We start from the raw sequence: 16362 nt of genomic DNA on the forward strand, positions 1-16362 counted from the left end.
GGACCCCACAACTTCACATTTGATTAACTGAAAGATCTAAAACACTTTCTAAAATAACTGAAAATGTGTTTGTCTGAAAAATTATGGACATATGCATCTCGGACAGCTTCGGGCTTAGTAAATCGTGTGTTTAATATCATTTTTGGCCGAACTATCCCTTTAAGAGCCGACTTCAAATAACATTGATTATTTCTAATGGCCCGCGCTCTCTCTTTTTCTCCGTCTCTCTCTCTCTCTCTCTACAAGCGCAACTACAAAATTATCCAGCGATCGTGGCACCATGATCAAAATAAACTCTTTTACCGCAGTAATAATATTTTAATGAGTACACTTTTACGTAGGTTTGAAAGGAACCCAAACATTTAGTCCTGTGTCAATCATTATTAAAATCATATGGCAAACGAGAGTCTCGTGCCTCTGCACCCACATACACGCATCTCTCCTCCTCCTCATCGCCTCCATTACTGCACATTTATTTTAATATTACTGCAAAAAAAGTCCTGTTCTGTTACTTGAGGCTCGAGTCCGACCTGCCTTCGACACCTGCCCCTCCAACCTTCCCCCCCCCCTTTTTTTTTAAGCTGAAACTGGTCCGCAGTGTAAAAAGGTTGGAGACCCCAGGTCTAAATGACTGGACCTAATTTCATAACAAGCAAGAAAATCGTTAATTTCAGAACATAAATCAAATTTGAGTGCTATGTAAATAAAACCAGCAGTATCACAATGATAAAAGTAAAGTGTACCTGGGCCTGCTCAGGTGTTTCCCCGGCAAAGTAGAAAATGTACTGCTCTTCACTAAAGTGCTGAACCACAATCTGGAAACAGTTTGGCCTGCACATACAAAATAACAGTTTAATGTGTTAAAGTGGTTTTTTGTGCTTTTTAAATATATTTGTGATGTATATGCTAATGCACTACAACTGCTTACCTGCCAAACAAACTGTCATGAACACTATACACAGAACACACACTCAAGTCAATTAATCCTTTGGGCTTGGTGGCTCTTTTCTCACTCTCAAAATAAATGAGCTGAGCGTCGTTCCCCTCCAGAATGAAGTACAAGTTCTTCCAGCGTTTTCCCTTACCTGCACATGTGTGTGAGATAAAGCAATTAAGACATCTCTCTCAATTTTTAAGGGGTTCACATCAAAGGTTTTACATCAGCCGTCAGCATATGTTTTCAATTGTTTCCAATGGAAGCATGGCAGTTTTTTCGCACTGAAATTTGGCGCTCGCCGCAGAGAGTTGAAAAATATTCAACTTTGGGTGAAAAGCTCAGCTCGTCACATGGCCGTCCAATCACAGTGGAGGAGGGGCGGGACAAATATCACAAAAACCAACCGGTACATCGTACAATGACTGATTAACAAAGCAGAAGTTTCACAGCAACTAAAGCGCTCAGCTGAAGAAAGCTGTCAGTCGGCTAAAAAAAGCTGTCTGTGGGCGTCCGTCTGGTGTTTTCAGCCGCGTTTAAAAGCTTTGGTGTGCACACCCTGAAAGCTTCAGAGAATTTTCACATTTCTTCAAGACTTTACTGGTGTTTGGTGCACTGCAAGTTTTGTTTCAGATACAAAAATTTAGCTAAATACTGAATTACTGAATACAGCATTCGAATATTAACAAGAAAAGGTGTCAGAGCTACGCCAAATTCGTTTGAGTACCCAGAAAGTCACTTTTTCCTTTGATCGTGGCATACAACCTACCAAGCACCAAATCTCTTAAGCACAGGTAGGAACAGACATTGAGCAAGACAGCTTATGCAGAAAACCCATTTCAGGTAAACGCTTCGCTTTTTTGTTCTGCTTAGCTCATTCCTGATCTGTCTGTGAAGAGCCCTGCTGTGTGGTTCCTGAGGTGATCAAAGCTTCTATGAAAACCACAGACACACCGGGCTTACGTGCGCTACAGATTACCCACATCCTCCTGTGATCAACTGCACTAAGTGTGAGCGATCATTAAATACAAATGCCTTACAAACACATTTACTGTGCAGATGATTAGTCAATAAATAATTTGTGAAATGTGTTTGAATTGCTTTAGCCTGCAGTACCTTTGTTGAAGAGAAGATATCCTTTCTTCACAATGTTTTTATAGAAAGCATCTTTTGTTTTGCGTCGAATAGTGTTATAGATTTCTTTGCCGTCAACCAGGTCGGAGAGGACTTGTTCCTGTTGCTAAAGAACAAATAAATGTTGGTGTCATGGTTGCAATTCACATCTTTAGTAGTATCTCTGCTTTTTCTTTACCTGGACCGATACAGGATCTTTCAGCGTGTAGCCTTCCACAATCTGCTCTTTTCGGTAATGTTCGATAATTTCATCAACGCTGCCAGGAAAAGCATTCAGGCAAAGCTGTTAGACAAATCCGCTCTAGGTAAAGCTAGATTTTCATTATTGTTGTTAAAACAAGATAATATTACATTCTAACCAGCGCTGTGGCACACAAATAGACCGGGGCTTACCTTTTAAATACAGGCAGATAAAGTCATTTATGTCTTTTGTGGGTGTAGTGCATATGAAAAACATGGCAATTTTGCAATGGCAAAAGTTTTAATTTCCAGTCTTTTCGAGACTTAATCTATTTCAGACCACATAACAATATCAGATGCGAGGAATAATTGCTGACGGGCCGTTGAATTAAAAAAAAATAATGCACACATAAGGTGGTAATGCAGCACGACATTAGCAGAGTGTGCATTACTTTCAAATAATTCAAAAAGTAACTTTTTTTCAATTACTCCGCTTAAACCACGGTTAGCACAAACATTGCTCTGGTGGTTATTTTAAGGCATTTGAAATGGTCAGGTCAGGTGTGCGTTTATTGAAACAACCCCCGTGTCTCTACGATGTTCTGATGCGGAGATATAAGGCTTTGTTTACTCTGTTGCTAGGGTGCTCAAATTTGGTTGCTAGGGGCGTGGCTTGGGAGTGGCCAATGATGTGCCCAATTGTTACACCCCTAGTCACAAGTAAAACGGTCCAACCCCCGTGTCTCTACGATGTTCTGATGCCGAGATATAACTGTTTGAATTTTATGTTGCTAGGGTGCTCAAAAGTGGTTGCTAGGGGCGTGGCTTAGTAAGTATTTAAGGATCCTGAGAGACTGATTGGATGCCTGAGTAAAATGAGCCCACCCCCATGTCTCTGTGACAATGTGATGCAAAGATATCCATCTAGGCATTTTATAATGGCAGTGTATGGGATAGGTTGCTAGGGTGCCCAAAATGGTTGCTAGGGTAACCTTACACCCCCTTGTGGGGGACGTCCTGACAAAGTCTAGCACCCTCTTCAAATTTAGTAACCCACATGTTTCTATGAAATCCTCACTCGGACCTATGACCCGTCAAAATTTTTGCAATGTTAAGTCTATGGGATTTTGCCCCATTGACTTTTCATTGGGCATTTTTGGGCACCTCTTACACCCCAGGGGTACAACTTACACCCCATTGTGATCCATGTTCTTACAGAGCCTACCACCCTCTTCAAATGTTGTAACCCACATGTTTGTACAAAATCCTCGAGCGGAGCTATGACTCGTCAAAGTTGGGCGCAATGTTAAGTCAATGGGATTTTTCGGGTGGTTTTTCGCCCCCCTTTTGGAAATTCTGCACCCGACCGCTTATAAAAGTCATAGCCACCATCTCTTCAATATACCGGTCGATTTGAGCCCTCTTTCATGGGACTACGGCAAACCGTGCGGGACGAGTTACGCGCCGAAAAAACGTGCAGACATAAGAATAATAATAATAATAACTAGATAGGTACATTTCCTGAAGAAAATGTGAAGTGGTGCTTGCCGTGGCAAAATTCTGGGGACCATATATGATTATACTCCAAGACAAAAGTAAAACGATCCAACTCCCGTGTCTCTACGATGTTCTGATGCGGAGATATATGGCTTTGTTTACTCTGTTGCTAGGGAGCTGTATTTGGTTGCTAGGGGAAAAAATGGCATCCACTAGTGATTACCCTCCGAGTCACTAGTCAAACGGTCCAACCCCCGTGTCTCTACGATGTTCTGATGCGGAGATATAAGGCTTTGTTTACTCTGTTGCTAGGGTACTGTATTTGGTTGCTAGGGAAAAATTTGGCATCCCATAATGATTACACTCCGAGTCACGAGTCAAACGGTCCAACCCCCATATCTCTACGATGTTCTGATGCGGAGATATAAGGCTTTGTTTACTCTGTTGCTAGGGTACTGTATTTGGTTGCTAGGGAAAAAATTGGCATCCCATAATGATTACACTCCGAGTCACGAGTCAAACGGTCCAACCCCCGTGTCTCTACGATGTTCTGATGCGGAGATATAAGGCTTTGTTTACTCTGTTGCTAGGGTACTGTGTTTGGTTGCTAGGGAAAAAATTGGCATCCCATAATGATTACACTCCGAGTCACGAGTCAAACGGTCCAACCCCCGTGTCTCTACGATGTTCTGATGCGGAGATATAAGGCTTTGTTTACTCTGTTGCTAGGGTACTGTATTTGGTTGCTAGGGAAAAAATTGGCATCCCATAATGATTACACTCTGAGTCACGAGTCAAACGGTCCAACCCCCGTGTCTCTACGATGTTCTGATGCGGAGATATAAGGCTTTGTTTACTCTGTTGCTAGGGTACTGTATTTGGTTGCTAGGGAAAAAATTGGCATCCCATAATGATTACACTCCGAGTCACGAGTTAAACGGTCCAACCCCTGTGTCTCTACGATGTTCTGATGCGGAGATATAAGGCTTTGTTTACTCTGTTGCTAGGGTACTGTATTTGGTTGCTAGGGAAAAAATTGGCATCCCATAATGATTACACACTGAGTCACGAGTCAAACGGTCCAACCCCCGTGTCTCTACGATGTTCTGATGCGGAGATATAAGGCTTTGTCTACTCTGTTGCTAGGGTACTGTATTTGGTTGCTAGGGAAAAAATTGGCATCCCATAATGATTACACTCTGAGTCACGAGTCAAACGGTCCAACCCCCGTGTCTCTACGATGCTCGGATGCCGAGATATAACTGTTTGAATTTTATGTTGCTAGGGTGTTCAAAAGTGGTTGCTAGGGGCGTGGCTTAATACCTATGTAAGTATCCTGAGAGACTGATTGGATGCCTGAGTAAAATGAGCCCATCCCCATGTCTCTATGACACTGTGGTGCAAAGATATCCATCTGGGCATTTTATAATGGCAGTCTATGGGAGATGTTGCTAGGGTGCCCAAAATTGTTGCTAGGGGCGTGGCTTAATAGCTCTGGGATGATCCTGAGAGACTGATTGGATGCCCGAGTGAAATGAGCCCACCCACTTATCTCTACGACACTGTAAAGCAAAGATATCCCATCTGGAACTTTTTTATTTCCTTATATGGGCATGTTTCCTGCCCCATTATAAGTCAATGGGAATTTTCGGGCTCCTCTTACACCCCAGGGGTACAACTTACACCCCAATGTCATGTATGTTCTTACAGAGTCTACCACCCTCTTCAAATGTTATAACCCACATGTTTCTACAAAATCCTCGAGCGGAGCTATGACCCGTCAAAGTTCGGCGCAATGTTAAGTCAATGGGATTTTTTGGGTGATTTTTTGCCCCCCTTTCGGAAATCCTGCACCCGATCCCTTATAAAAGTCATAGCACACCTCTCCTCAATAAACCGGTCGATTTGAGCCCGCTTTCATGGGACTACGGCAAACCGTGCGGGACGAGTTACGGTGCCGAAAAAGTGTCCAGATATAAGAAGAAGAATAATAATAACCGAAAGCAATAATAATAGTGATGCTTTGCATAAATGCAAGCACCACTAATAATAATAATAACTAGATAGGTACATTTCCTGAAGAAAATGTGAAGTGGTGCTTGCCGTGGCAAAATTTCTGGGGAACAATATATGATTATACTCTAAGTCACGAGTCAAAACGGTCCAACCCCCGTGTCTCTACGATGTTCTGATGCGGAGATAAAAGGCTTTGTTTACTCTGTTGCTAGGGTACTGTATTTGGTTGCTAGGGAAAAAATTGGCCATCCCATAATGATTACACTCCGAGTCACGAGTCAAACGGTCCAACCCCCGTGTCTCTACGATGTTCTGATGCGGAGATATAAGGCTTTGTTTACTCTGTTGCTAGGGTACTGTATTTGGTTGCTAGGGAAAAAATTGGCATCCCACTAATGATTACACTCCGAGTCACGAGTCAAACAGTCCAACCCCCTGTGTCTCTACGATGTTCTGATGCGGAGATATAAGGCTTTGTTTACTCTGTTGCTAGGGTACTGTATTTGGTTGCTAGGTAAAAAATTGGCATCCACATAGTGATTACACTCTGAGTCACGAGTCAAACGGTCCAACCCCCGTGTCTGTACGATGTTCTGATGCGGAGATATAAGGCTTTGTTTACTCTGTTGCTAGGGTACTGTATTTGGTTGCTAACTCATAATGATTGCTAGGGTACTGTAGGCTTTGGTTGCTAGGGAAAAAAATGGCATCCCATAATGATTACACTCAGAGTCACGAGTCAAACGGTCCAACCCCCATGTCTCTACGATGTTCTGATGCGGAGATATAAGGCTTTGTTTACTCTGTTGCTAGGGTACTGTATTTGGTTGCTAGGGAAAAAATTGGCATCCCATAGTGATTACCCGCCGATTCACGAGTCAAACGGTCCAACCCCCGTGTCTCCACGATGTTCTGATGCGGAGATATAAAGCTTTGTTTACTCTGTTGCTAGGGTACTGTATTTCGTTGCTAGGGAAAAAATGGCATCCCATAATGATTACACTCTGAGTCACGAGTCAAACGGTCCAACCCCCGTGTCTCTACGATGTTCTGATGCAGAGATATAAGGCATTGTTTACTCTGTTGCTAGGGTACTGTATTTGGTTGCTAGGGAAAAAATTGGCATCCCATAATGATTACACTCTGAGTCACGAGTCAAATGGTCCAACCCCCGTGACTCTACGATGTTCTGATGAGGAGATATAAGGCTTTGTTTACTCTGTTGCTAGGGTACTGTATTTGGTTGCTAGGGAAAAAATTGGCATCCCATAATGATTACACTCTGAGTCACGAGTCAAACGGTCCAACCCCCGTGTCTCTACGATGTTCTGATGCGGAGATATAAGGCTTTGTTTACTCTGTTGCTAGGGTACTGTATTTGGTTGCTAGGGAAAAAATTGGCATCCCATAATGATTACACGTCTGAGTCACGAGTCAAACGGTCCAACCCCTGTGTCTCTACGATGTTCTGATGCGGAGATATAAGGCTTTGTTTACTCTGTTGCTAGGGTTCTGTATTTGGTTGCTAGGGAAAAAATTGGCATCCCATAATGATTACACTCTGAGTCACGAGTCAAACGAATAATGCATACCTTTGAAACATTTCTCAAACAAATCAAAATAAATCAAATCAACAGCCCCGTGGTATAAAAATATAAATATTAAAGCTCAGGGGAAACAGTTCTTAGTTTAACATAGCAAATTAAGCTATTAATGGCAGCTTGTTACAGGGTTTCCACACCTTAGTTAACTTCTAATTCAAGGACCTTTCAAGGGCTTTCCAGGTCCAATACCCTCAAATTCAAGGACTAAATGTGGGGACACATTTCAAGTGAGAGCAAGGTTACATTGTGTTACCTTTTAAGATACATTGTTACAGTTCCCTTTCGAGGGAACTCGCACTGCGTCACTGCGGTGACACTTTGGGGATGCCTCCAGGGGTCTGAATGTGTATATCAAATCCAACCAATTGTGAGGCTTAACGACAAAGACAGGGTGAAGCGGGAGCCAGGAAGTATTTCAATCTCTGAAATATTGCCAAAAGACGGCGTTACAGGGACGCAGGAAGTATGGCAAGGGAGACGCAGCATTTCATTCCCTTCTCAGGGAACAACAGTTACATACGTAACCCGAGACATTTTTATGTGTCAAACACAACTATGCAAAAAAGCATTTTGATATGAAGCAACATTCACATGCAGAAGATATAGGCATTTAATGCGAACAGTTTAGCACGTGTGTTTAAAGAGTCTAGAATTTTTATGATATTATCCTACACTACACAGGGAATAATATGGATTCTTTTCCAGAAAACTTCTCGCATAAAATAGATTCAAGCACTTTCAATGACCTGTAGCCATGTATGTATATTTTCAAAAATTTCCCAGCACCGTGATATTTTTCCCCCAGATTCAAAAACTTTCAAGGATTTCAAGGAGCCGTGGGAACCCTGTTGTTAAAAAAAGGCCCAAAAGAAGCTTTCATATATCATCCCAGCTCTTTCTGCAGTCGTACCTGTTATAGTACCGCCCTCCCATCATATACTGGTTGTTGGGAGTCGGGCTGATCTTAAACCTTTGGATGTTCTCATTGGTGCGGAAAAATAGTGAGTAATCCCCCGGCGTGTTGTCTGACGGCCTGACCAGAAAGCTGCATACCTGGCCAACTGTAAAGAGCAAAAGGAAAATAGATTAGTACAACGACATTGAAAGTTTGTCATATGCTTTGTTTAAGTCTCAGTGAGGTCACATGACAAGTGTAATCCTGACAAGTAACTCCAAAGTGCTTCGTATTGTATAAATAATATAAATAATACATTTAAGTTTCCAAAAAAAAAATGAAAATTGTGCCATTATTTACTTATCCTTATGTTACGCTAAAACTTTATGCTGCTGAGAAAATTAAATAATGATAAAGATTTTCTTTTTCATATAATTGTGAAGCTGTAAAGCTCAAAAAAGAAACCTCCATTACTTAAAGGGACATTTCACAAGACTTTTTAAGATGTAGAATAAATCTTTGGTGTCCCCAGACTACGTATTTAAGGTTCTAGCTTAAAATACCATACAGTGGGGCAAAAAAGTATTTAGTCAGCTACCAATTGTTCAAGTTCTCACACTTAAAAAGATGAGAGAGGCCTGTAATTTTTGTCAAAGGTACACGTCAACTATGAGAGACAAAATGAGAAAAAAAATCCAGAAAATCACATTGTCTGATTTTTTAAAGAATTTATTTGTAAATTATGGTGAAAAATAAGTATTTGGTCAATAACAAAAGTTTATGTCAATACTTTGTTATATACCCTTCGTTGGCAATGACAGAGATCAAACGTTTTCTGTAAGTCTCCACAAGGTTTTTACACACTGTTGCTGGTAGTTTGGTCCATTCCTCCATGCAGATCTCCTCTAGAGCAGTGATGTTTTAGGGCTGTCGCTGGGCAACTCAGATTTTCAACTCCCTCCAAGGATTTTCTATGGGGTTGAGATCTGGAGACTGGCTAGGCCACTCCAGGACCTTGAAATTATTCTTACAAAACCACTCCTTCTTTGCCCGGGCGGTATGTTTGGGATCACTGCCATACTGAAAGACCCAGCCATGTTTCATCTTCAATGCCCTTGCTGACGAAAGGAGGTTTTGAGTCAAAATCTCACGATACATGGACCCATTCATTCTTTCCTTAACTCGGATCAGTCGTCCTGGTCCCTTTGCAGAAAAACAGCCCCAAAGCATGAGGTTTCCACCCCCATGCTTCACAGTAGGTATGGTGTTCTTTGGATGCAACTCAGCATCTTTCTCCTCCAAACACAAGAAGTTGAGTTTCTACCAAAAAGTTATGTTTTGGTTTCATCTGACCATATGACATTCTCCCACTCTTCTTCTGGATCATCCAAATGCTCTCCAGCAAACTTCAGACGGGTCCGGACATGTACTGGCTTAAGCAGGTGGACACATCTGGCACTGCAGGAATTGAGTCCCTGGCTGCATAGTGTGTTACTGATGGTAGCCTTTGTTACTTTGGTCCCAGCTCTCTGCAGGTTATTCACTAGGTCCCCCCATGTGGTTCTGGGATTTTTGCTCACCATTCTGGTGATAATTTTACCCTACGGGATGAGATCTTGCGCGGAGCCCCAGATCGAGGGACATTATCAGTGTTCTTGTATGTCTTTCATTTTCTAATAATTGCTCTCACAGTTGATTTCTTCACACCAAGCTGCTTACCTATTGCAGATTCAGTCTTCCCAGACTGGTGCAGGTCTACAATTTTGTTTCTGGTGTCCTTTGACAGCTCTTTGGTCTTGGCCATAGTTGAGTTTGCATTTTGACTGTTTTAGGTTGTGGACAGGTGTCTTTTATACTGCTAACAAGTTCAAACAGGTGCCATTAATACAGGTAACAAGTGGAGAACAGAGGATCCTCTTAAAGAAAAAGTTACAGGTCTGTGAGAGAAAGAAATCTTGCTTTTTTGTTATTGACCAAATACTTATTTTCCACCATAAATTGCAAATAAATTCTTAAAAAATCAGACAATGTGATTTTCTGGATTTTTTTCCTCATTTTGTCTCTCATAGTTGAAGTGTACCTATGATGAAAATTACAGGCCCCTCTCATCTTTTTAAGTGGGAGAACTTGCACAATTGGTGGTTGACTAAATACTTTTTTGCCCCACTGTATAGATAATAGATAATTTATTAAAGCATGTTAAAATTGCCATTTTGTATGTGTGAGCAAAAATTTGTTGTTTTGGGGTGTTTCCTTGTAAATGCAAATGAGCTGAACTCTGCACTAAATGGCAGTGTCGTGGGTGGATAGTGCAGTTTAAGCGGCTGTATTATTATTAATTATTATTAATAATAATAATTATTATTATTATAAGATCCCCTTTTGACATCACAAGGGGAGCCAAATTTCAATTACCTCTTTTATTACATGATTGCAGAGAATGGTTTACCAAAACTAAGTTACTGGGTTGTTCTTTTCACATTTTCTAGGTTGGAAGAAGCACTGGTCATAGCACCTAAACATGTCAAAAAGTCAGTTTGTCATATGTCCCCTTTATATCAAACTTAAATGCTTAAAGCCTTAAACGTTTCCAAAACGTCTTCTGAAGCTATACAGCCTTACAAACTGAAACCATTATTCACTGAAAATCTACCCACTGCAACAGCTCTCAGACATCTTCCTCAATTCGGCATATTCACTAGCATGCCACATCTACTATGAAGCAGATAAACCAGTGATGAGCACGCTTTAGATTTAAGAGGTGCAGCAAAGCGGAAATTTATCAGTAAATAACAGAAATGTCAGTCTCCCTCACATAGTTTCCTTGAAAAGCACCACTGCAAAAAATATTCAAGTCAGTGTGAAGTTTGATATTAAATGTCTTCTAAGTTTGTCACACCACAGAAAAACGTGTTATCAACAATCCTGGACCAAGACCTGGAACACAAAACCTTAATGGTATTTATAAGTATACAAATTTTTCAATGATGTGCTGTTTGTTAGGATTGGACAATATTTGGCCAAGAAACAACGATTTGAAAACCAAAAATCTGAGTATGCAAAAAAATTGAATACTGAGAAAATGGCATTTAACGTTCAAATCCAAATTAAGTCATTTAGCACATCTTTGTAATAAAAAAGGTTTGTTTTAGTGCTTGCTACTAGCTGTAATGACGTTAACTGAATGGGGAAGTTGTAAGCTTTTACATAAAAACCAACTTGAATGGGAAATGCCCTAAGAATGATTTAGTAACGCAAAGTTTGTAAACGAGTTTCTGGCCAATTTTGCGGCATGCAAAACAATTTATGCTAGGAAATTTACAAAATATCTTCATGGAACATGATCTTTACATAATATAGTAATGATTTTTGCCATTAAAGAAAAAAATATTATTTTGACCCATGCTATGTATTTTTGCCCTTTTCTACAAATATACCCGGGCCGTGCAACCTCCGACTGAAAATAGGCAGGAAATAAGCAGGATTCTCAGCTCTCAAACGCTGGGGGCGTGACCGCTCTTGTTACAGAAACTACGCCCACTCGTGGTAAAGCTGCCGTCTCTCTTAACTTTCCAATACCGCTACAGCCTGAATGGATGTTCGCGATTGCGTTAGAGACAGGGCCATGCTCAGTGGCTCCAGTGCGTCATCGAGTCATGATTCTGAACTCAAAAATAAAGAAATAACATTTAACGGCCTAACTCCTCAAGTCAGTACTACACAGTTCACAGTCTTTGTAATGCGTTTCGGCAATACATCTCTATTGCTGATGTTTCTAAAAAACAAACACATTGCTTGCTCTTTTCATTTGATTGTTGTACAGCATTGTAATATCATCTGACCAGAGAATATGAACAGGGTTTTATGCTGACAACACAAACATAATACCCAGTGGTTAATGTCACAATCATGTACCTGTCATTAGCAGGTTGTACGCCTCTTGTTTGTTGATCTTCCCATGGTACCAGCTAGGATGATGGATAGAAGAGGAAATACAGCGGAAAACAGGAAATGAAACAGTATATGGGAAAAGCACAGGAGGCAGCAAACCGGGTCTGATGAGTCAGGTCTGAATCAAAGCTGTGATTTCATCTAAATAACATCAATCCATCTCTGATTAAATCTGCAGCCCAAGATATCTACATGCACTTCAGGGCAGTTTTTGACAGATTCTAGCAGATGCATCCACTTGGAATGGTGGAGAAAAATATCGTTTTACAATTTTAAAAAAAATCTATACATTTTGACAGAATAAGGTCAAAATGAATCACATGAATATCTAGAAAAATATCTAGGCTCAAGTAGAAATCAAAAAAATATATTTAGCTACTGTGTAACTAATTTTGAGGAATACAATTACACATAAATACTACATTCTTATTTTCCAAAGGCTACAAAATGTTAACGCCACAATCCAAGTGTAATAGCAACTAGTGCTGGGCGATAATTCGATAACGCTAAATTCACGGTTTTAAAATTTTCCAATAAAACGATAACGACAGTTCAATAAGTGATCGATAATATTTACACACTGTGCGTAATATGTTGCACAAGCACTTTCGGATGCGGCACGCGCTCTTGGTTTACAATCACAGTGTGAATTAGAATTGAAGGAGTGGAGTAAGATGAGGTAAGTTATTCATTTATCAGTAGAGCCCTGTGATTTTCGCGATGCGGATAATCCGAACAGAATCACGGAATCCAAATGCGCGGAAATATTTTCCTTTTGTGTAAAATCGAACGCGCAACGCCCAGAACACAGCAGACAAAATAGGTACAGTATACTGTACTTTCTTTCAGCATCCGCCTTGCGCACGCACACATCCACACAGCTTTAAAAGTATATTTACAGGACATTCACAAATTCAGAAAACTGAGGAAAAATAGCAGATCCACCACTGCAGTGAATAAACTGTATGAGTGTGTGCTCCCACAGCAACATGACATGCTCTTGACATCCATTTATCAGCGTGTATATCTCGTATATGTATAACACATGTGTGATCACTGAACTAAGTTTTTTTTTCTTGTTTAAGTGAACATAAACAGCTGGATATTACTCGGTATATTGAAACTTAAAGCAGTCTGTCTTGAGCCTTAAAGTGACAGTAGCCTGCTGCTTTCTGTGTCAGAAATGTGTTGATTTCATAACAAATATATTTACATTTAAAGGTGCAGTGTGTAATTTTTAGAAGGATCTCTTGACAGAAATGCAAAATAATATACAAAACTATATTATTAGGGGTGTATAAAGACCTTTTTATAATGAATGGTTATGTGTTTATTACCTTAGAATGAGACGTTTTATCTACATACACAGAGGCCACCATTTTGTGCAGCCATGCTTCTACAGAAGCCCTTAACAGACAAACCTTTTTACCAAGTTGTCTCCAACAATGACTTGTTTGTCCAGTGGTGGCTACTGTAGCTTCTCTTTGCGTTTCAAAAGGAAGATGTGAGCAGTGGACGGGGCTTTTGGTTGCAATTCACAACCTCACCACTAGATGCCGCTAAATTTACACACTGCACCTTTAATACAAATGCCTGAACATTAAAACAAGATTTAAGTATTTGTATTTGTCATGTTGTGAATAAAAGGTATTTTAAAACCATTAATGGTCTGGTTTTTACAATTTTCATTCAGGAGCAAAAATTTGCCTTTAAATTTGACAGGAATTAAGATTTGTTATTTATCATGACAATTATCGATATCGAATGATTTTTTTTTGCCATATCGCCCAGCCCTAATAGCAACACAAACTTAGCATTGAACAACATATAATTTCCATTTGTTACTGCTTTAAGTTGTTTACTTTTAAACTGCACTGCAAAGAAATGACTCTCTTTCTTAGTATATTTGTCTTGTTTTCAGTAGAAACATCTACAAATTCTTAAATCAAGATGTATTTTCTTGATGAGCAAAATGACCTAATTAAATAAGTCTAGTTTTTAGAGAAAAATATACAATTTAAGTAAATTTGTGCTTAAAACAAGCAAAAACATCTGCCAATAGGGTATGAACATTTAGCTTGAATTAAGTGTTTAAGAAAAAACTAAACTTTTTTTTTTAAAATTCTCACCCCATTGGCAGACATTTTTGCTTGTTTTAAGCACACACTTACTTAAATTGTATATTTATGTCTAAAAACTAGACTTATTTTTTTAGGCTCATCAAGAAAAAGTATCTTAATTTAAGAATTTTTAGATATTTCTACTAAAAAAAATTAAAATATAAAGACAAAAATATTAAGTAAGAAAGTCATTTTTTGCAGTGTGCAGGTTACAGTTTACTAATAAAAAAATACTTACATTTTTCCCTCATGGGGATCTTCTTCTCGTCCCTGAGAATAAATTCAAAGCCATTAATGAAACTCCATAAGCAATCAGAGAAATCTGTCACCTCCTATTTTATAAGTGAGCTATAACTCAGATTATATTAGACAGAGACACTTACCACCTCCTCCACAAGATCATCCACTATAAGGCCCTGCTCCTCTGTCCGAACATTTGTAACCCACATCCAACCATCTTCCAGTTCATTGTGAACGATAAACATGTCTCCTTTGAGAAAACTTTAAGACACACACAATATATACATTTATAGATCGATTTTTCCCCCCAAATAAAAAAAAAACACTGCATAACTCAGTACAGTAAATGTAGATAGATTACGAAAACATTATGCTATATCTAAATCAACTCTTACTGGGTGGAAGTAATGTTTTGACATTTGACTTGTGAAATCATATGGCAACTGTAAATGTCCTAAATGTGGTTTGCAAAGGTCTAACATTTGGGGCAAAATAAGTCAGCTGTATAATCTATATTTATAGCAGAAATATCGACAATTGTATAGACATTTACAGCAGAAAATAAGAGGGCTAATCTACACTTGCAAACTAGTATGCAAAGCTATAACTGGTTTGGGAATGCCACTGAACAACACAGAAAAAGAAAAGCCTCCTAACATGCTACTTGGGTGAATAATAACTCTCTACTTGCTTGTAGGGTTGGTGCAATGGGATAACGCAAGTGTTTGCAAATTTAAAGGAATTCAACCCAAGAATGGCTTACTTTTCTCGGCATTTTAAGCTGGAATAGAAAATATTTAAAAATGTAACCTTACACATATTTAGGTACTAACAAATCAAACATGCAGGACACCTTTTTGCTAAACAGAGTTATAATAATACATTGAAATGATCTAGAATGACTTTGTTGGAGTCTGTACCTGATCTCATCAGTATCTGGCACTTTGGTGTATGGAAGTATGGCCCTCACTCGTCTCCTGTCCTCCACTGGCTGCAAAAACATTGACAGGTTACAGCAACTTAGGCCTAGTCCACACGGATATGGGTATTTTCATAACCGTGAGTTTTTTCACGCGGTTCGGGTGTTCGTCCACACGGAACCACAGTACCAGGGCACTGAAACCGAGCATATTTGAAAACCCCGGCCAGGGTGAGCTTTTTATGAAACCCCGGTTACAGTGGTGTCGTGTAGAGAGTAAAACCGGGGGTTTTGCCTTGCGACGTCAGAGTGCGCGCCGTTATCCACTGTGTTTGACGTCAATATTGTGCGCTGCTGACTGCTTTGTTGATGCTTCTGTGCAATGGCGAACGTATCTTGCTAATAATAACTGTGCTAACAGGGCTTCTAACATGTATACAGATAGATGCTCAGTTATCTCACTATATTGCGGAACACGATTTGGGTTATATCCCCGCCTGCTGGTGTGGCATGCTCTTGACAGCGCTTAATAGCGTGCTTTTGCTTTATCATGTGGATGGATATTTAATTTAAACCGAGCATGTGTGGACGGGATTTTTTTTAGGGAAAACTCCGGTTATAAATATACCCGTGTCCGTGTGGACTAGGCCTTAGAGAATTATCCTGCATAATACCCATATTATTGGTCAAACATTGCTAAAATAAAATCCTGCTGCTTAGCAATTCGAAAATATTCTAATATGAAAAACTATAGCAAATGCACTTAAGGGGTGTAGAAGCCTATGTTTTAAGCATGTACTAGATCAGGGTGTCCAATCCTGGTCCTGAAATGCCACTATACTGTAGAGTTAAGATCCAAAACCAATCATACA

At 39.8% G+C, this 16362-nt stretch overlaps 1 protein-coding gene across 2 annotated transcripts in view; it reads right to left on the reverse strand.

Annotated features, from left to right (window-relative positions):
- rasa1a (RAS p21 protein activator (GTPase activating protein) 1a) overlaps window positions 1-16362 on the reverse strand; it is an 88966-nt gene that overhangs the window by 22627 nt on the left and 49977 nt on the right. For both annotated transcript variants that reach the window (XM_055200161.2, XM_055200162.2), the window contains 9 exons: window positions 15492-15562; window positions 14715-14832; window positions 14570-14601; window positions 12176-12228; window positions 8276-8426; window positions 2247-2325; window positions 2051-2174; window positions 929-1085; window positions 744-831 (listed from right to left, as the gene is read on the reverse strand). In XM_055200161.2, coding sequence (XP_055056136.1) covers window positions 744-831; window positions 929-1085; window positions 2051-2174; window positions 2247-2325; window positions 8276-8426; window positions 12176-12228; window positions 14570-14601; window positions 14715-14832; window positions 15492-15562 — 873 coding nt within the window. The remainder of the gene's footprint in view (window positions 1-743; window positions 832-928; window positions 1086-2050; window positions 2175-2246; window positions 2326-8275; window positions 8427-12175; window positions 12229-14569; window positions 14602-14714; window positions 14833-15491; window positions 15563-16362) is intronic.

This window comes from Misgurnus anguillicaudatus, chromosome 22, assembly GCF_027580225.2.
Source record: "Misgurnus anguillicaudatus chromosome 22, ASM2758022v2, whole genome shotgun sequence".
In the NCBI taxonomy this organism is placed as follows: domain Eukaryota; kingdom Metazoa; phylum Chordata; class Actinopteri; order Cypriniformes; family Cobitidae; genus Misgurnus; species Misgurnus anguillicaudatus.